Source organism: Eucyclogobius newberryi, unplaced genomic scaffold (assembly GCF_026437365.1).
Source record: "Eucyclogobius newberryi isolate DKJ021-1_F unplaced genomic scaffold, fEucNew1.0.hap1 SCAF_7, whole genome shotgun sequence".
NCBI classification, from domain to species: Eukaryota; Metazoa; Chordata; class Actinopteri; order Gobiiformes; family Gobiidae; genus Eucyclogobius; species Eucyclogobius newberryi.
Window position 1 is genome coordinate 26,802,308 of NW_027316389.1, and position 22,078 is coordinate 26,824,385.

Consider the following 22,078-nt stretch of genomic DNA (forward strand, 5'->3'; position numbering starts at 1 on the left):
AAAAGCAAAGATTCTAGAACTCCTTCACATTACGCCCTACGTAAAGTCTGAGGAATAAAGTCTGGCGGTAATGCAACAATTGGATGCCAACCGCCATAAAACAACAACAACAACAACAACAACAGCTCTCTATCTTTCTCTCCCTCTCATTTTTTTTCTTTATTATAGTGTAGCGTAAAACACATACTTTGAAGACGTACAACTACAATAGGTGGTGGTAAATCCACCTTTTGGCTGTCAACCGCCATTAAACGTAACACAACAACAACAACAACAACAACAACAACAAGTTGAGTTCAGCTGTCTGCTTCAATTGTCTGTTGTGTTTTTGTGAGCAGATCAGGGTAAGAAACTGTTTTCTTTGGGCACTAACTAGGTTTATTGACCTTTCTGGTCATGTCCTAGATTTGAAAAGAGTTTGTGTTTTGGGTGTAGCTCAGTGGCAGAGCATTTGACGAGTAATCAAGATGTGGTTTCATTTACCAGGTGTTTTTGACCACACCAAAACCAGATCTTAGTACTGGATTATTTCAGTGTTTCAGTTGAATGTTTTCTGCTGCATTACATGTTAATACAACATGGAGCAGTGCAGACGAAGTGTTGCTGCAGCCCCCACAGTGGCTTATAGGCATGTGAGAGTAAAGTGAGGACGGCTGCCTGCACAACACACAGATGAAAGGTGTGGAGACACTTCAAACTCCCTGAAAGAGTGAACTGACGGCAGACGGCACCATGAGAGAGCGAGAGCCACATACGTCACCTCTGTGCATGATGGGAGTTGAAGACGGGAGAGAAGACGGCTGCTTTATCTCCCCTTATGCTGAGTAAAGGTGTAGTCAGCACCTGTCAGGGCTGAGATGCATCATGGTTTCTTACATCCTTTCCGATACTAAAAACTGCGCTAGCAAAATACTGCGTGAGGATTATCAGATGTTTTTCATTCTCCCCACAGTTTTGCCTTTTGGATCGATTGTGTTGATTATTGTAACATACTGAGGAAGCTTTGTATCTGCTGCAGGTCGAGATGTGGAAAAGCAAACCTCAGTACTCGAGGAGAGCCGAGATCCAGCGCGTGTTTGACGTCTACGCCGCGGGCTCGGGCTCGCTCTCTGTGTCTGCGATCCTTAAATTTCTCATGGAGGAACAACTGGAATGCACCGCCAACATTGAGCTGGCCCATGCCATCATAGACCAGTACGAGATAAATGAGGGATCTGAGTGTGAGTTTGCAAGTAATGCAAGGAGAAGATCCCATAGTTAAATAATAAATAAAATTCCCATTTTCCTGATAGAAAAAATTTACTCAATTTTGGTTACTCTATTATATAAGATAAGATAAGATAAGATAAGATAAGATAAGATAGCCTTTAATGTCCACACATGGGGAAATGTTGGTGTTACAACGCAGGTAGATACAAGGGGAAAGGACAGACAACTTATAAGAAAAACAAAAACTCTTATTAACAAAACTCCTTTGAACAGGTCCTCTCATATCTTAATAGGGAATGGAGGGAAGAAAATAAAAAGAAAGATAAAATGAAATAATAATAATAAAAATAGCTGGCATAAGACAAATAATACTAATAATAATGGTAAAGTAAACACTCTTATTTACATCAGTTGTGAGTATGACGGTATTGCACATGCTAGCAGTGTTTGTTATACAGTCTGACTATGTATAATACTACATGTTTTATGGTCAATAGCCACCATCAATGTCTTAATATTTTTGAAGGAAAATGGAAGAGGTGCATATCTTTTAAATCATCCAAGCATGAAACATTGAAACTGGCACTAATAAACTGCCACATGGGTTTCAGCTTGTTACGGACTTTTTCCTAGTCAAAATAAACAATAGGTAGGTTTGTATTGTTGGTAAGTCGGTTTCATCACTCTGAGACCCACTATATAATAAAATAATGATAGTAAATAATCTTACTTTAAACATGTAAAGGATTCTGAATATCACTCAAAAAAAAATCTACCACTGTGATACAATCATTTAACACTGATTTCTCTCAGACATAACGATGCTAAATGAATCCTTACATAACTGTTTAAGCCCCACTGGTGTAATAATATGAGCCCAAAGGCAGCGTGAACAATATGGCAGAAGGAGAATGTGCATTAGAGGGTCTAATAGAACAGATGCTGCCTCAACATCACCGCTCACACACCCACAGCACTGCAGGCCGCCTAGTTATTCAAGTATAACTAGTCTATGTGACTTATTAAGTCCCTCTGGTGGACAATGAAATGTATTCAGTAACATGAATACAAACAAAACACCAAAGATTATTTATTTACAATTGTTCTACTCTATTTAGCCTTAGGTGGCTTATGCTGCTGCTCAGAAGACATAACGCGAGTTCTTTCTTCAGAATAAAGATTTGTCTTCCAACCACAACTAAACTCTCTAAATGCCTTTGATGACCAACTATATTCACGTTCATTCCATCCTAAAGCAATATGACCTGAAAGGCACACTATAACATTTATGGTAGAATATTTTCCACCTGATTCTCCATGTAGATGTTATTGTTAAGCCTAGAATGTGCCACAGTACTTATCCATTACCATGGAGACGAGCATTGTCCTGTTGAATGAAGCTACAGACCAAAAGGCTTGATGTGATTCGGTGGAACATTCAAGTCAAAGCAATAACATGAAGAGCAGGTGGTGTACCCCCAGCCAGAAATATTACATAGTGCACCTTTAAGAATGTATACATGTATTATTTATGATGCCAATTTTAATAGCAGCACAAAATGTTGTAGTAGATTGTTTTGTACGCACACGCATTAAAGCTGCGCTGCCACATATTTGAGAGAATAATGTATAATGTCTGTAATGTTTTGCTTTTGTTGTTTTAGACCATTATTTTCCGGACTATAGGTCACACATTTTTTCCTATTTTTCACCGGGGTGCGACCTGTACTTATATTTATACTTCTATACTTATACTCCGGAGCGACTTATATGTGATATTATTTGTTATTTTCACACTTGCAACCTTATTTCATACTCCAGTGCAACTTATATGTTTTTTTTTCTTTTCTATTATGCATTTTTTGGCTGGTGCGACTTATAGTCCGGAAAATAATAAATAAATAACGTGCTGCAATTTTGGTTTTGAAGATAAGGGTACAACATGACTGATTTTGTTGTTTTAATTGATTGATTTGTTTGGATGTTCAGCCAACAGAAGCCTGTCATTCGAGGGGTTCCTGCGCTTCATGGAGTCCAAACACTGCAGCATCTTTAACCTGGACCACAGAAAGGTGTACCAGGATATGAACCAATCGCTCACCAGCTACTTCATCTCCACCTCCCACAACACATACCTGACCGGGGACCAGCTCCTGGGACATAGTGACGTGGACGCCTATATCATGTACGTCTCCAAGAATTGACATTGTATTTCAGAATCAGAAAAGGTTTATTGCCTTTGCCAATGAACCAAATTCACAAACATAGAAGCTTGCTTTGGGTGAAAGAATGAACAATGATAAAACAACATATGTAAAAATCAAAAAGGGAATGCATTAAAGAAAACAGTTTAAATCTACTATAGGAGAAAAATGAAAAAAGGCAGAAAATTGACTATTATTTACAAATGTAGTGCAGAAAGTGAACAGTGCAGTAAGTGATTCAATTGTAGTTAAAGTGACAGTGGAAGTGTTCATGATTCCAACGGCAGAGGGAAAGAAACTGTTCTTATAGAGGGAGGTGGGAGGTTCTGGTCCGGATGAACTTTGAGCAGGTATCAAAACTGAAAAAAGTCATAAATAAGAAAAGGTTGGGCCTTTCCTGAATAATTTTCGAATGATATCGCACGTTATCGTTAACTCCTACTGAATATTACATTCTACTGTATAAAAAATTGTCATTGCAGTATCGAATTTGGTGTCGAGTATCAAGCCTTTGCCTTAATATGACCATAAATATAGAGATTTTAATACTGTGACAACACTAGTAGTAATAGTAACGTTAGAAGTGGTAGGAAGTCGAAGTCGAAAGGGAGGGAAGGGAAACACCAGAATCATTAGTTTTCACCTACTAAATTGACTATCTCAGTCAAGTGACATCAAAGTTGAATCAATTTAGTTGTTAACGGATCCAGAACAGATTACAACTGCTCCACTTCCCTCTGGTGCCACATCTCCACCAGTGTCCCTCATCTCCGCTCTTCTCTGGACTCTTTTCTCTCTGAATCCCTCGTAGCTGGAGCAGACAGGGAAATGACTGTGGTTCCTTTATGGGACAATGGGAGTGATTACAAAAGGGGCTGATGACTGCAGAAGAGCTGTATTTACGGTCTGAATGGTGCAAAGTGCTGAGCCCCTCCGGTCAGCCCTCAAAGCCACTGGTCCGGGAGCGCTGGTGAAATGATGAAAGAGCGGAGAGAGGAGAGAGGAAGGCGCACTCATCATCATAGAGTGCTTATACTTATAAAATATATGCAACAATACATTATTTAGTGAGGTTTCATCAATAAATGAGTATATATGCAAAGCTTGTAGGTAAAGACAACTGCTGCAACTCCTTTCTGAACTAGGGAAGTCAACTACAGGATTCATGCACTGAAATAATCGAAAGTATGAGTCATGGTGGTGAAAAACCAAAGTGTACTGCAACGTTCAGTGTCTGAAGCTTGCATTGTCTAAAAGAACATGAACAAATAAAGATACAGGAGGCAATGATGTGAAAATAAGAAAGGCATTATATGTACATGAGAAGCACTGTCTTTATGTAAAGCTGCAACATGTCTGTCTTCTATCTAAGAGTTTACTACTTTTATAATGGTAGAATTACTTTAATTTCCAGTAAAAAAAAAAAAAAAAAATGATGAAAAAATATAGGACTGTCTTGGCTGACACGTCTCTGCAACATCGCGTGGCGTTCGGGGACCGTGCCTCTGGACTGGCAGACCGGGGTGGTGGTCCCTCTGTTCAAGAAGGGGGACCGGAGGGTGTGTTCCAACTACAGAGGGATCACACTCCTCAGCCTCCCGGGTAAGGTCTATTCCAAGGTACTGGAGAGGAGAATCCGACCGATAGTTGAACCTCGGATTCAGGAGGAGCAGAGTGGTTTTCTTCCCGGTCGTGGAACATTGGACCAGCTCTATACCCTCCATCGGGTGCTCGAGGGTTCATGGGAGTTTGCCCAACCAGTCCACATGTGCTTTGTGGATCTGGAGAAGGCTTTCGACCGTGTCCCTCGTTGTGTCCTTTGGGTGGTGCTCCGGGAGTACGGGGTCCGGGGCCCTTTGCTCAGGGCTGTCCGGTCCCTGTATGACCGGAGCAGGAGCTGTGTTCGCATTGCCGGCAGTAAGTCAGACCTGTTCCCAGTGCATGTTGGACTCCGCCAGGGCTGCCCTTTGTCACCGGTTCTGTTCATAATTTTTATGGACAGAATTTCTAGGCGCAGTCGGGGGTCGGAGGGTGTCCGGTTTGGGGACCACAGGATTCCATCTCTGCTGTTTGCAGACGATGTTGTCCTGATGGCTCCATCAAACCCGGACCTGCAACATGCACTGGGACGGTTTGCAGCCGAGTGTGAAGCAGCTGGGATGAGAATCAGCACCTCCAAATCCGAGGCCATGGTTCTCGACCGGAAAAAGGTGGCTTGCCCTATTCAGGTTGGTGGGGAGTCCTTGCCCCAAGTGGAGGAGTTCAAGTATCTCGGGGTCTTGTTCACGAGTGAGGGAAGGATGGAGCGTGAGATCGACAGGCGGATCGGTCTGTCGCGGTCGCTGCATCGGACTGTTGTGGTGAAGAAGGAGCTGAGTCGAGAGACAAAGCTCTCAATTTACCGGTCGGTCTACGTTCCTACCCTCACCTATGGTCATGAGCTTTGAGTAATGACCGAAAGGACAAGATCGCAGATACAAGCGATCAAAATGAGTTTCCTCCGCCGGGTGGCTGGGCGCGGAAGGAGCCAGCTGAGGTGACTCGGGCATCTGTTCCGGAAGAGGCCCGGGGAAGACCCAGGACACGCTGGAGGGACTATGTCTCTCGGCTGGCCTGGGAATGCCTCGGGATCCTCCCGGAGAAGTTGGAGGAAGTGTCTGGGGAAAAGAAAGTCTGGGAGTCCCTGCTTAGACTGCTGCCCCTGCGACCCGGCCCCGGATAAGCGGAAGAAGATGGATGAAAAAAATATGATAATTTAGGCCAATTCAGCAAAAACATAAAAATAGTTCTTGGAGCTTCATTTTGCCCCTGGGCCATAGTTTGGACACCACAGAGAGCTATTATCCCTATATTAATGGGTTTCGCCTTCCTGTTTACTGATATTTCATCAATGTAACATTGATATTTCATTCAATGTTACAGATATGCAATAATAAAGTAATAAATGTACTGTACATGTGCCTGCTATGTTTGCAATCAAATACGCATGTTTGTATGAAGCTTTCTTTCTCGCTCTCTTTTCTCTTCTTTTTTACAGTATAGCGTAAAACACATACTTTGAAGATGTATAACTACAGTAGGTGGCAGTAAATGCACCTTTTCAGTTGGCCGCCATTAAAAGTAACACAACAACAACAACAACAACAAGCTTTCTGTTCCGTTTGTGCTTTTGATTTGATAGTATTTGATCGTTTGTGTGAAGTTGTGGCGGTTGGGTCTGGGGCAGAAAGTAATAAAACTATTAAATAAACAGTTACTATTTTAATTCCGAAGGCAGTTTAAGTTGTGGCATTCTGAATTCACTCGTTTAATAGTATGGTGTGTTTTTGTGTGCAGTGCCCTGAGAAAAGGCTGTCGCTGTCTGGAGATTGACTGCTGGGACGGGCCCGAGCTGGAGCCCGTCGTGTACCACGGCTACACCCTGACCACTAAGCTCCTGTTTAGAGATGTCATCAGCACCATCGAGCAGCATGCCTTTGAGGTAACACGATGTGATGTGTAGTTCTGTCATGCTGCAGTGCTCCGGGGCTCTCAGCCAAGCTCTTGCATCGCCAAGGGTCCCCATTGAGAAGGATCTGCTCTCATTAAACATCTCCACCAGCAGAAATGCTATATGCCATCTTTGATTTTATGAGTCTAGAGGATAGTATGATGAGTAATTTATTTAGCTATCGTTTTTGGCTGCTGTCATTGAATACTTTCTAGTAGTAGTACTGGTACTAGTAGTAGTAGTACTGGTACTAGTAGTAGTAGTACTAGTAGTAGTAGTAGTAGTAGTAGTTTTAAAAATGCAATAAGTAGCGGCGATGATGGCTCTCGCCCCCTGCGCGACCGTCTTCCTGCGCGACCGCCTTCCCGCGCGACCGCCTTCCCGCCTGTCCATGTTTTCTGCTGCGTTTTGCGGCATACCAAACAACGCTCAGTAATTCACCATTGATGATTGCGTAATCTGCGATTCAAATAGTAGTTTGTCCTGACAAATTGCAAGATTGTGCTGAACGCAAACCTGAGCTGGGAGAAAGGGAGAGAGCCTCGGTGACCCGTGACTTTTAATTGATGTTCAGGGGGTTAAAAATAGCCTAGGCAGAAAGAATAAAGTCTAAAGAATAAAGTCTAAAGAATAAAGCCTAAAGAATAAAGTATAAAGAATAATAATTCTAATGCTAATGCTAACTTCCTGTTTATCACACAGGTGTGTTTTACTCGTCAAAGGTAGCTCTATCACTGTCCCAAGTTTTATGGGCCTAGGCCAAAGATTAAGAGTTTCATGTTTTTTCTTTTTTGAACTAGTCGGCAACCTCCATTTTATTCGAGTTCGGGCCGAGCCGATCGCGTCTATGTCCCCATGTGTGACATTCATCAATGTTCAGGGGGTCAAAAATGCCAGAGTTGTGGCAAAATGACCATGAATAATAATAATAAGAAGAAACCAGTCAAGAACAAAGACTCGTCCCGAGCCAATTAATGCTTTTATTTCAGTTCAGTTTTTGTCTTTATTGGAAGGGCTTTAACTTTCCATTTCATGGAGGGTGCTGGGGTAGAATGCATTGTTTTTTCCCAACTCTGAGTTTCAAGATGATACTGAACATAACTTTAACTTCTACATACCTCCACTAGGTGTCTGCTTATCCTGTCATCATCTCCCTGGAGAACCACTGCTCCATGCAGCAGCAGGAGGTCATGGCCCGCTACCTGGTGTCCATTCTGGGGGACAAACTGCTGAAAGCTCGCCTGAATCACCCAACCAACGGAGACTTGCCCAGTCCAGATGTAAGTTAAAAGGCAACAGTAGAGGTTATTTGATATGCATATCTGGTTTTGATCCCTAGGTGCAGAGAAAGGGCTCTAGTGCTTGAAGATCTTTACACTGTGGACCTCATTAGTTTTATTCAGGGCCATCCTGCCCCTCACCAGGGAGGAACAACCTTAGATGGACATCAGTATTCACACTTTCCCCTACACCCACTAAAACTAATTGATTTGAACAGTGACTGTCAGTTTGAGAAACTCCAGGCACTTGGCAAATTGTTCATTTTGATAAAGCTCTCTGAGGTTTGATTACTTCACTAATGTGACAGAAGAACTGTTGTGTGGAGCAGTGTTCTAGTCTGTCAAAAGACCTTTACAATCGTTACTGTTTGACCCCAATGACTAACAAGCTAAAAGATTTTTAGGCCCATAAGCAAGTGTCTAGTGGAGACAGTGTAGTGGGAAATGGGAATGAGAGCAGAGAGGACATTCAGCTAATTGTCGGCGCCAAGGAGCGGGAAGCACTTAAGTATATCAATACTAGTTTATCCTAGTTTATATAAGTTTTATACAAGTTCCTTAACACATAATATGGTATTTTCTAAGTTACAAAACAAACAAGATTTTTAATTTTTGTTTCTGTAAATGATGATATCGGGATTAGCGTCGGAATTTTCAATACCAGCCTTGTTATTGAATCGATAAAAAACAAAACATATCTGCTATTGCCCAACAGGTACTTCAGGAAGCAGTGCAAGCAGTTATTACTCATGGAAGTATAGTTTACTAGTTACAATCTACTTAAAAATCTAAATAATTCAGTATAACAGAGACATGCACAGATGGCTTACCATGAAACGCTTCCTCTTGACTCCCAACTTCCCATATCTTTCCTAAACTCATGCATCACATTCATACAGCTCCGCGCCTCAGCAGCGTCCTAATTGGATAAACAACAGAAACTAAATTAGATGCCAAAAACACTCTCTGCTGTTGCACCATAGGCTGTCCGTGCAGGGGTTCACTAATGCGCACCCGTACAGGGAGGAGGACAGGCTAATTTTTCACTGTTATTGCTGTATTAGATATGAGCCCTAGTTCATTAACAACTCATAACGGGGGACTATTTTTTACTGTCTCCTCAGAAATCTCATAATATCATAAATTGCATCAACATGAGCACAGCCTCCGCTCCGGTTTGCATGGCCGTATCATTTAGTGGAGAGAGAGCAGCCCCTTTATACGGACAGAGGTATAATTTACATGGGGCATAGGCTGCTAAAGGCCGCTAAATGTACACAGAGCTGTAATTATTATATGCATACTTGGCCCGTGTGTACAGTCAAGTACCACATTCGAGGTAACTTCCTGTCTTGTGGTGGACCAAAGAGCCTCCTACACTCAGACTGAAATATTTGCAAGTATGCGCTGTAAACATACAGTGAATACTTTGTAGCATCTGAACTCTGCTAATGCATGTATGTAACTTTACTGGTGAAAGGCCCGTCACCTGCTTGTTGCCATGGAGATGTTGCCTGGAATGATCCAAAGTATGGCATTAAACCTATTTGTCTAACATTTATTCCAGGTGTTTTTATTGCTCAAAAAATACCTTGAAAAATGTGCATTCTTACCGTGAATGCATGTCGCCTCTCCACAAATCTGACCTGTAACTTGATCAGGCAATGTCATTTTTAATGCCATACGGTGGAACATTCTTGGCAAAGCAATAACATGTCCACGGAGACAAGATTGTCCTTCTCCAGAAAACGTATGTACTACATTTTAAAATCTGCAACCTAAATGGATGAAAACATGGTGGTGAATCTCCTCATAAAATGACAATAACACATAAATATAGCCGCAAGCGGCAATGATCGGCCCTCGCCACGCCGCCGCCACGCCGCAAGAGGAGGGTGCGCTAACGCGCCCCAATTGTCCTTTTATTACGCCTACTGCTGAATCTGTGACGCTGTCACATCTTCTCCCCTTTGTTTTACCATCAAAAAGCAATTTTATTTTGAATTCTTGGCAAAATGTGCACAGACACTGTGACTCTTTGAATAAAAATGTGGATAACTTTTGATGGTCCACCCCTGAAGATGAGTCTCACCAAATTTTAGGTTAATATGTCTAACGCCCTAAGAGGAGTTCGTGAAAGTGTAAAGTGTAAACATGTTCTGGCGATTTCCCCATTGGAATAACATGAAAGGTTTCGGTCATCGTTACGGCAACGCCATAACAATTATGACATGGGTCTCATTGACTTTTTTGATGGGGATGCCAAAATTGAGTTGTGTGTCAAATTTCATATAATTTCGCAAAACTAAACATTTAACCTCCATATAAAATCTGTAGGGGGCGCTGTGGCTCCAAATTAATTTATTTTACTTCAAGTAGGTTTAGGGCAAAGAGTTTAACAACTGATTATAATTTGACACAATTCGGACTTTATCTGCGCAAACGGCAGAAATGTAAAATTTGGGAGATTTCTGAAATTCTTGCTACAGTTTGCGGCTTCGCCGCACAGAGACCGTGAGAGGTATCAATGTAATTTGAATAACTTTTGATGTCCCACTCCTCAGTAGCATTTTCACCAAATTTCAGCTTTTTAGGGCCAACGCCCTGGGAGGAGTTCGTAAAAGTACGACGTTTGGAAAAACTCCGAAGTCATGTTTAGCCATTTTTGAAGCAATATGGCCGACATTTGGTTGGGCGGACGGCGTTGCCGTAATAATATTTTTTACTTCTCTTGTCACCATCTACCTCTGCGCCAAATTTCATGATTCTACGATCAGATTTTTTTTGGGTCATTTCCCATCTCTCAATGCATTTTTGGTACATTTGGGGGCGCTGACGCGCCATTTTTTTTTTATTTTAGAAAAAGGAAATAGCCAGAATGTAGAGAGGCACGATTTTTAGAGGTGTGCAAATTTTTGTGACTTTTCGTCAATGTTCACTGGGTGAAAAATAGGGGGGTTGGTCCCGAGAAGAAAGAAAGAAAGAAGAAGAAAGAAAGAATTAAAGCCGCAAGCGGCATCCAACGGCCCTCGCGGGCCGCCGGCCTTCCGACTCTGCGCTTTCGACTTGATAAAGATGGCGCCCTTATTGTGTGTTGAATAAAAAAAGAACTTGACAGACGGCGACACATTGGACATGGCCAATCCAGTGCAAATGAACACAAGTGTCAGTCAAATTTGCTGCGCCGCCGCACAGAGACCGTAGCACTTGGAATAAAAATATGGATAACTTTTGATGCCGCGCTTGTGTAGATGATTTTCCCCAAATATGAGCTTGATCGAGCTATTGCCCACAGAGGAGTTCATTAAAGTGTGAAGCGTAAATGTGAACATTTCAGAGATTTCGCTGTTTTCCCATTTCTGACATATTTTTGCGGGTCCGCCACACAGAGACCGTAGCACTTAGAATCAAAATATGGATACGTTTTGATGCCCCGCTTGTGTAGATGATATTCTCCAAATATGAACTTGATCGGACAATCGCCCTAGGAGGAGTTCGTTAAAGTGTGAAGCGTAAAAATGTGGTGATTTGAGCAATTCTATGATTTTCCCATAACGATAACATGGGATGTTTCTGTCATCGCTACGGTTACGCCGTACAAAATATGACTTTGGCTCTCATACTTTTGTGATCAGGATGGCAAATTTGAATTTTGTTCAAAATATCATGTCATTTGGAAAAACTCTATTGTTTATAGGCCACTCTGAAGGCCAAATAGTCAGAATTCTGGAAAACGTTTGCGGCTCCGTCGCACAGAGACCGTAAAAGCTATCCTTAAAATTTGGATAACTTTAGATGCCCCACTTGTCTAGAGGACGTACACCGATTTTGAGGTCGGTGGGCAAAACGCACTAGGAGGACTTCGTTAAAGTGTAAAACATAAAAATGTGGATATTCAAGAGATTTAGCGGTTTTCCCATAGGGATAACATGGGAGGTTTATGTCATCGCTACGACTACGCCGTAAAAATTAAGGCATTTGTCTTATTGGCTTTTTTGATCGCGACGCCAAAATAGAAATTTGGGTAAAGTTTAGAAAACTTTGGTAAAACTAATTTTTGACCTTCAATGTTAATTTAAAGGTCACTCTGTAGGGGACGCTATCGCGCCCATTTCAATTTTGTCATCATAAACTGGTCCAAACTAGAAAGTTGAACAACTGATTCAAATTTGGTCCTAATCGGACTTGTTTTGATCAAATGGGAACAATTTTTAGATCTGCAATATCCCAAAATAAGTTGTCCAACTTTGCGGCTGCGCCGCACACAGACCGTAAAAGGTATCTCAAAAAATTGGATAACTTTAGATGCCCCACTTGTCCAGAGGACGTCCGCCGATTTTGAAGTCGGTGGGCAAAACGCCCTAGGAGGAGTTCGTCAAAGTTTGACGTGAACAAAATGGCTAACACAGCGTGTTTTCATTTTCAAAGGAAGATGGCGGGCATAGGGTAATTCTGGGGGCGTGGCCACAATAATATTTGTTTTTTGTCCTCACAAGAGGAATGCGTGTTCCGAATTTCGTAGCTCTACGCCAAAGTTGACCTCGGGGCGTCTCCCATAGGCGCAATGTATTTTGACTTTTGTCGGTGGCGCTGTCGCGCCATTTTTTAACGAAAAAAAAAATGGCCCAGAAAAAATCAAATTTTTCGCCGATTCTGAATTTTGGGCAAAGTTTGGTGAGTTTTTGAGCATGTTCAGGGGGTCAAATTAGAGCTCAAAAAGCAGAAGAACAAGAAAAATAAAAAAATATAGCCGCAAGCGGCAATGATCGGCCCTCGCCACGCCGCCGCCACGCCGCCGCCACACCCCCGCCACGCCGCAAGAGGAGGGGGCGCTAACGCGCCCCAATTGTCCTTTTATTACGCCTACTGCTGAATCTGTGACGCTGTCACATCTTCTCCCCTTTGTTTTACCATCAAAAAGCAATTTTATTTTGAATTCTTGGCAAAATGTGCGGCTTTGCCGCACAGACACCGTGACTCTTTGAATGAAAATGTGGATAACTTTTGATGGTCTTGAAGATGAGTCTCACCAAATTTCAGGTTAATAGGGCTGACGCCCTGGGAGGAGTTTGTGAAAGTCTAAAGTGTAAACATGTTCTGGCGATTTCCCCATTGGAATAACATGAAAGGTTTCGGTCATCGTTACGGCAACGCCATAACAATTATGACATGAGTCATTGACTTTTTTGATGGGGATGCTAAAATTGAGTTGTGTGTCAAATTTCATATAATTTCGCAAAACTAAACATTTAACCTCCATATAAAATCTGTAGGGGGCGCTGTGGCGCCAAATGAATTTATTTCACTTCAAGTAGGTTTAGGGCAAAGAGTTTAACAACTGATTCTAATTTGACGCAATTCGGACTTTATCTGCGCAAACGGCAGAAATTTTAAATATGGGAGATTTCTGAAATTCTAGCTACAGTTTGCGGCTTCGCCGCACAGAGACCGTGAGAGGTATCAATGTAATTTGGATAACTTTTGATGTCCCACTCCTCAGTAGCATTTTCACCAAATTTCAGCTTTTTAGGGCCAACGCCCTGGGAGGAGTTCGTAAAAGTACGACGTTTGGAAAAACTCCGAAGTCATGTTTAGCCATTTTTGAAGCAATATGGCCGACATTTGGTTGGGCGGACGGCGTTGCCGTAATAATATTTTTTACTTCTCTTGTCACCATCTACCTCTGCGCCAAATTTCATGATTCTACGATCAGATTTTTTTTGGGTCATTTCCCATCTCTCAATGCATTTTTGGTACATTTGGGGGCGCTGACGCGCCAATTTTTTTAATTTTAGAAAAGGGAAATAGCCAGAATGTAGAGAGGCACGATTTTTAGAGGCGTGCAAATTTTTGTGACTTTTCGTCAATGTTCACTGGGTGAAAAATAGGGGGGTTGGTCCCGAGAAGTAGAAGAAGAAAGAAAGAAAGAATAATATTCCGATGCGAAAACAATGTTTCCCATTTTTCAAATATCATAAACTATACATTTTCGGAAAGCGCTCGCGCTTTCCTACCTCATGGTGTGGGTCCCTGGTCACTGACGGGTACTTTCGATAATTTTGAGTGGGCTCCGCCCACTTTGTGTTTTTGGCCCTCTATACAGTAATAATGTTCAATTTTTGCCTTACATGCTTATATGCACGGAACATGCAAGAGATGGGGAACGTATTCGTGAGCTACTTAGCGCAAATGAGTGCTTTATATGGGGATGACGACCGCTTCGCGGTCGTCATCCCAATGTAAAGTGCTCGTTTAGTGCGAACTTTTGCACGGGCTTCGCCCGTTTACAACGGTAATGTTCCATTTTCCTACAACTAATTAGTATGCACGGGGCGTGCATGAGTGGAGGAGTGCGTTAGTGAGTGTTTGGAAGTGGGCGAGCGCTTCGCGCTCGATTTTGTGCGCACTACGTGCGCACTTTCGCAGCCGTGCTTCGCACGGCCTTACGAGATTAATAGGCCTCTCGCCAGCTTGTGGCGCTCGGGCCTAATAAAAATAATATTATTTTTAGCAAAAACAATATAGCCGTTTCCACTATAACAACAAATTATACATCGTTTGAAAGCTCTAAGCCTTCCCCATGCCGCCATGGGGTGGAATCATCATTACGAGCGCTTACGCGCTCGTCACTCCCCATTCCGTCGGGATGCCCCGCCCACTCCCCATAGACTTCCATTGATTTGAGCAGATACAAGCATGGCCCATGCCTGCGGCATGGATTCTCGCGTACAGGACAATGCCAGGAGGGTTTTTGGAGGAATGCAGCGCTTCGCGCTGCTGTTGTCAACAATTTGTGAATGGGCTACGCCCATTCACAAATTGTTGACTATTTCTGTCATAGCAGGAGTAAGTATGCATGATCCATGCCTTCGGCATGGGCTAGTTCACTGTACTTGCCAGGGGCGACGGGGCACCAAACATGCGGGCGCAGCCCGCATGTTTGGTAAGACAGTTGCAACGCTGCCTTCGGCAGCGTTGCGGGAGCAATAGGCCCTCCGCCCTGCTGGGGCTCGGGCCTAATAATAATATTTTTAGCAAAAACAATATAGCCGTTTCCACTATAACAACAAATTATACATCGTTTGAAAGCTCTAAGCCTTCCCGATGCCGCCATGGGGTGGAATCATCATTACGAGCGCTTACGCGCTCGTCACTCCCTATTCCGTCGGGATGCCCCGCCCACTCCCCATAGACTTCCATTGATTTGAGCAGATACAAGCATGGCCCATGCCTGCGGCATGGATTCTCGCGTACGGGACGATGCCAGGAGGGTTAGTGAATGGGCTACGCCCATTCACTAATTGTTGACTATTTCTGTCATAGCAGGAGTAAGTATGCATGATCCATGCCTTCGGCATGGGCTAGTTCACTGTACTTGCCAGGGGCGACCGCCCGCATGTTTGGTCAGACAGTTGCAACGCTGCCTTCGGCAGCGTTGCGGGAGCAATAGGCCCTCCGCCGTGCTGGGGCTCGGGCCTAATAATATTCCGATGCAAAAACAATGTTTCCCATTTTTCAAATATCATAAACTATACATTTTCGGAAAGCGCTCGCGCTTTCCTACCTCATGGTGTGGGTCCCTGGTCACTGACGGGTACTTTCGTTAATTTTGAGTGGGCTCCGCCCACTTTGTGTTTTTGGCCCTCTATACAGTAATAATGTTCAATTTTTGCATTACATGCTTATATGCATGGAACATGCAAGAGATGGGGAACGTATTCGTGAGATATTTAGCGCAAATGAGTGCTTTATATGGGGATGACGACCGCAATGTAAAGTGCTCGTTTAATGCGCACTTTTGCACGGGCTTCGCCCGTTTACAACGGTAATGTTCCATTTTCCTACTACTACTCTCGCCAGCTTGTGGCGCTCGGACCTAATTAATATGGCCAATAAAGATTCAGATTAGGGGTGGGCAATACCGCCAAAAAATGTAAAATAAATAAACCTGATCAAATATTTAGATACAATTATGTCAATTCAACAGAAATGTGTTTAAACTTGTCTTTGACTGTATTGATTTGAGGTTTAATTATCAGGGAAATGTAAAATTAATCACAAAGGTGCAGAAACGACATTTTATACACTTACTTGAAGCTTTAGAACATAACATTCTCATTTTTAAACTGCACTTTTTTCACTGCAAATGTTATACACAATATTCAAATTTTGCATATAGCCAAAACAACATCCATGATATGATCTATTGTTAAATGTTACAATATTCTACTCGATGTGCACTGAATCAAACTACTTTTGACCAATTTACCATGCCAGGACTTGAAGTATAAGATCCTCATAAAGAATAAGAAGCTGATTAAGCGCGAGGGAGCCACAGAGACAGACATAGAGGACAGTGCAGAGGAGGAGGAGGAGGAGGACGACGACGACGACGATGAAGAGGAGCAAGATTCAGACGATGAGGGAGAGGAAGGCAAAAAACTCAAGAACAAAGTCAAGTTCTGGTCCCCAAGATCGACGCAGAGAGGGCACAAGAATAAAGTAAGTCAGACTTAAAGGGCAGAGTGGTGAAAGAAAGCCTGACTTTGATGGACTTCAGCAGATAAGACCAGGCCCAGGGTTTGGATATAAAATGAATCTGACGCTGATGCAACTTCTCAGATGAGCAATACATATACAATTTTTGTAACTTAATGCTCTGAGCTAGTCCCTGCTGTAAGTGAGAAATCCTTTCACATGCGTTCTTTGACACTAGCAATGTGGTTGACTAAAGAAAATCTCAACTAAAAACGTCCTTTGCATCGATAAGCATAATACTAGAAAAGCTCTCAAAACTAACTATTTTGCTGACCATATATCTAACACAAAAGATCTTTTTCACGAGAACGAATAAGTTTCCTTAATTACCACTTTGCACGCTGAAAAAAGCAACATACAACACATTTATATGCAAAGAAATGAGCATAAATGTATCTGTCATTGCAAAAACTCCAGCCACTCTGCATATTCTCCTTTATATTGTTGTTCCTATAAATATGTTTTAAATTGCATGTAACCATTAATCAACTAAGTGCTTATAGGCTAAGCAGATGCAGGAATATCAACCATAAGAAACAATGCCAACATGTACATTTAATTACTCTACAACTTTTGACAATTGGACACTTAAGTTTCATCCCTAAGATAACTTCAACATCAATAGAGCAAGTGTATTGGTCACAGTTGTCATTAAATAGCTTCAATAAAAATGATGTTCATGATAAAAATTATGCTAATATGAATCTTTGGCTTAGTTGAGTATAATATTTCTTATGTGTTTTCTGTTTTGATGAGTAGAATAAGAAGGTAGTGGCACCGGCTCTGTCTGATCTGGTCATCTACACCAGGGCAGTCAAGTTCATCAGCTTCAGTCACTCCAAAGACAACCAGAACAGCTACGAAAACACATCCATGTCCGAGAAGAAGGCCAGCAAGCTACTTAAAACTGCAGGTAACACGGGACACAATCTGCTGAAGCATGAGTGAGTTCTGAGGTAAAAAAGGGTTCAGTCCAAGTACAAGAATCTCAAAATAGAAACGTATTGTACTTGTCAACAGCAAGTGCAAAATGATTATGAAACGTGGTGAACTAGTACAAGTCGCACTATTAAACCAAGATCAATTGTGAGTAAGGATGCACAATATGAGAAAAAAAGTTGGAATTATACTTAGCATTTTTATTGCTTAAGAAGTGACCTGGTGGCGTCACCTAATGCTATACAATGAAACATTCCAGACAAATTAATACATTTCCACCTACTTGTCTGGAAAAGTTACATATTGCACCTTTAACCGGAAATCTAAACATGACATATTTACATTTTAATAAAAAAGAAAAAAAACATTGGTCAAATGAAAATTCTTTGTGTTCGCCTTAATGTTTATTTATTTTCCGGCAATTTGGCCTTAAAGGCATTAATCACTGCGCAAATATTGATACGTTTGTTATATTGTGCTGCCCTAATTGTGAAGGTGGCATCTACATGAAACGTACGGAGAATCACTATGTAAATCACAGTTGGAGGATTAGCTGTGGTGTATTTTAATCTAGAACAAAATGCAAAATGCAAACACACTTCAAGGTTTTGTGATTTTATAAGCAGCTTGAGGGCAGTTTTCTGAATGTGGTCAGAGTCATGAACGTGTTGGAGGTGTCGCTGACCTTTAGGTGTTGCTGCTCATTCTCAGGTGTAGACTTTGTGCGTCACAATCAGAGGTTCCTGTGCAGGATCTACCCCTCGGGCTCCCGGACAAACTCCTCCAACTACAACCCACAGAAGTTCTGGAACGTTGGGGCACAGCTCGGTACGTTTGAGGACACCATTAAACATTAAACAAGTGTTAAATACAGTTATATTTCAAAGTAGACAAAAAAGACAATTTGACCAGTGGCAAGATCCTCCACCAGAAACATTACAAGTCAAGTTTGTGGAGAAACAAGACCCTTCACAGCGAAACCCTTTTCAGTGCTATAAAAATACCTATAATTAAGTCATTGCATTTATTTAAGTCTTTTTATTTGTCTGAAAACGTACACACTGGGGCTTTAATTTGCTGCACTTGACAAACAGCATTTGCTCTGGCCAGCTGAGACTTGTCCATTGACACAACATGACAGCATGAGTTATGTCTAGTTGGGAATATAACTCCTTGTTTGTGGTTTAGTGCTAATAATGTATATAACATGTGCACAATAAGATCATATTTTAGAGAAAAATATGACTCGAGACGTCCCTTGGAATGAACGTAGCCGTCTGTAAACGGTGGATAAGCCCTGGTCTTCATGCTGCAGTTTTAGCACCTCTTCTCTGAACTCTGAGTCACAGCCAGCTGCAGAGCACAGGGTGAGACTGTGTGAGTGTTAGCCATTAACTTTGAACTCGATTATCCTACTATGATGAAACTTGTCCAACACTGCCACGCTATTATCATATTCATTTTGACATACGCTTTACAAGAATATGCTACATTCCTTCAGTGGCCCTTAATTTCCAGTCGTTGGACGAGGCCATGGACCTCAATGATGGTCGTTTCCTGGACAATGGAGGCTGTGGATACATCCTGAAACCAGAAATGGTTTTGTTCAGCAAAAGCTTTGATCCGGGATGGGCATACCACACCGTCGAGCCCAGAAATATGCTGATAAAGGTACATAGCTTATACTTAGTTATGTATTTGGATCAAGGTAGCAGTTCTAACTAATTCAAACTATTGGTTTTATAAATGTATGTAATGTTCAAATGGGGCAGATTTCTGTGGCTTCCCTCCAGGTTTCTGCTCCTTGCTGATCCCATGAACCAATAATGATGTAAAACGCTATAATAGTGACTTCACTTGATTAGATGTTCTGCCCCAGAAAAAGGATGCAGTGCTAATGCAATTATACTCATGGTCTAATTAATCAATTACCTCCACTCTATTTCACATCAGCCTAGGTGCAGATTGCTCGTGTGTGCCGGCACCAAGCCAGAATCTAGAAAGACAGAATACACAAAAAATAATTAAAAACTTGAATGACAAAATGTTATTTTGAACTGTAATTGAAGTTATTGATTGTGCCTGTGCCTGCCCACCACAGCCTGTTGGGGTCCAAACACTTTGCATGAACATTTTTAGCCTGGTTCTATACTATGTAAACATGTCTGTAAATTATCTCTAGAGGAAGACCAGGCATATGCAGATTCACATTTGACAATGGCTTTATATAAAGTCCCAGTTAAAATATGCCAAAATACCTTTGGAGTGAATGAGGACCCGGAAGTAGCCAAAGGAAGAGTGATGTCATAATCACTTAACTCTTTCTCTCCTTTTTTACAGTATAGTGTAAAACACATACTTTGAAGACGTACAACTACAGTAGGTGGTAAATCACTTTTTCAGTTGGCTGCAAACCGCCATTAAAGTAACACAACAACAACCTCTACCAGATCTAGCACTGTTTTAAAAGCACAACGTCCAGTGTAGTTAGAGACAATCACTTATGAAACAAAAACTTATTTTACAGTATTCATATTTGAGCTCCAGGCAGTGTGTTTAAATATAGATGTTGTGTGTTCTAATGTTTTATAACTTCAGGGGTTTACTGCGCCGTCTTGTGATTCAGAGACCGGCTCAGCATTTGGTGTGAGGTCTTAAGCCTGTTAGAAGCAAATTATGCATCAATTCAAGAAAACAAGGACCTCTGAGGAGTGCTGATTTGAAATCTTCCACCACATGTGAAAACTGACAAAATGGTGCATGACTGTGGATGAGCATAAAGATAATGATTTTACTGTGGCATGCTACTCTATGTATAAGTATGCATGTCTTTGATTTAGTCTGCGTGAGTGTAAAAGGAATGCTGATATAACATCAATATACAAGTACTACAATTGTACCACCTCTTCTTCACTTTCTGCCGCTTTACAATATAGAGTATGACGCTGTCCAGTATAAGGAAGTGTTATTTAGATACAAAAAGGCCTTACCCAAATTACTGTAATAAAGGTCTAGGTAACACATCTGTAGATATGGCTGACTGTCCATGCATTACTGAAATAAAACTTAATCTAAGCTGTTTTCCTTCTTCTCATCCCGTCTTCTTTGCTTCCTCGTATCCGATAGGTGATCTGTGGCTCTAACTTACCTGTGATCAGCGGTAAGAATCTGGATCCCTTTGTCCAAGTGGAGATCCATGGAGTGACCACTGACAACCACAAACAAAAAACACCAACCGTCAAAAACAACTGTAAGTAGCACACCACAAAAATGACAAAATACACACCAAAACACACAAAAGGCATTTCTAGCTGTCGTTGCTCGTCTTTGAGTTACTATGACAACCACATTGTTTTTACGCCATTATCTACAAGTCCTCGATACAGCAAGTAAAAAAACAGTAAATAGTATGAACCTAGCAGTAGCTTAACACCACTAAGTTTGGAATTAAATAAAAATCTGCCAAACTATAAAGCAACTGTAAAAGCAGTACAAGAGACTAGGACAACTCATATTGTCAAGTCGTTCACCTCAAAAGATATTTGTTGTCATTTTGGTCAAAGCAGACCACCACAAATGTGCTAAGATAAGAGGGAGGAGGAAGTCTGGATGAAAGGCTATGACCATTAAATGCTGTATAAAACTGATTAAATGAGAAGATGTACAAGTGCAGCACCTGATTTGCCAAACTGCTGTTACTTTCTGTGCAGTGTTTGATCCTAGATGACGTCTTCACCAGGCCATAAGATATTTCTGTCATACAATGGTGACTATTGTGTGTCCACCCTTTAGCTTTGAGCCCATACTGGGGGACAGTCATGAACTTTAAAGCCACCTTCCCAGAGATGAGCCTCATCCGCTTCTGTGTGTGGAACCGAACCGGCTTCTTCAGCAGTGAGTTTGTGGGCCAGTACACATTGCCCATCCACAGCATGAAGAAAGGTGAGCCTCTGAAGTAAAACCAAGGTTAAAGCAGGTTTCCCTTACATCAAGGGTGTGAACATGACTGTGTTGCATGCATGTGGTGTGTCAGCAGTATGACGCACAATAATGATTACTTTCGTGGCCCTACAGGCTACCGCTGGGTGCCTCTCCGATCCCGGGATGGGTGCAACTTGGATCCGGCCTGTCTTTATGTTCATGTGTGGTATCAATGAAGCACGTTGTCACTCACGTAAACATGGAAAAGCAGCATATCACAACATATTCAGTGAGAAAAGCAAGTATTTGAACTCCCTGCGATTGTGCAACTTCTCCCACTTAGAAATTATTGAAGGGTCTGAAATGAAGTGTTCAAATATTTATTTGCAGCAATAACATACAAATAAATCATCTAAAAATCATACAATGTGATTTCCGTATTTTTTTATTTTAAGCTACGATGAAATTTCAGACCCTCCATAATGTCTAAGTGGGAG

General features: G+C 41.8%; 1 protein-coding gene across 1 annotated transcript; it reads left to right on the forward strand.

Annotated features, from left to right (window-relative positions):
• Positions 1-1,022: 1,022 nt before the first annotated feature.
• On the forward strand, positions 1,023-21,843 carry LOC140349575 (1-phosphatidylinositol 4,5-bisphosphate phosphodiesterase zeta-1-like). The gene is given in 11 exon segments (XM_072435963.1): positions 1,023-1,220; positions 3,199-3,394; positions 6,750-6,894; positions 8,031-8,183; positions 16,461-16,685; positions 17,478-17,634; positions 18,372-18,488; positions 19,162-19,331; positions 20,787-20,910; positions 21,453-21,602; positions 21,735-21,843. Coding segments are annotated over 11 exon segments (1,716 nt in total). The 5' UTR covers positions 1,023-1,024; the 3' UTR covers positions 21,818-21,843.
• The last annotated feature ends 235 nt before the right edge of the window (positions 21,844-22,078 follow it).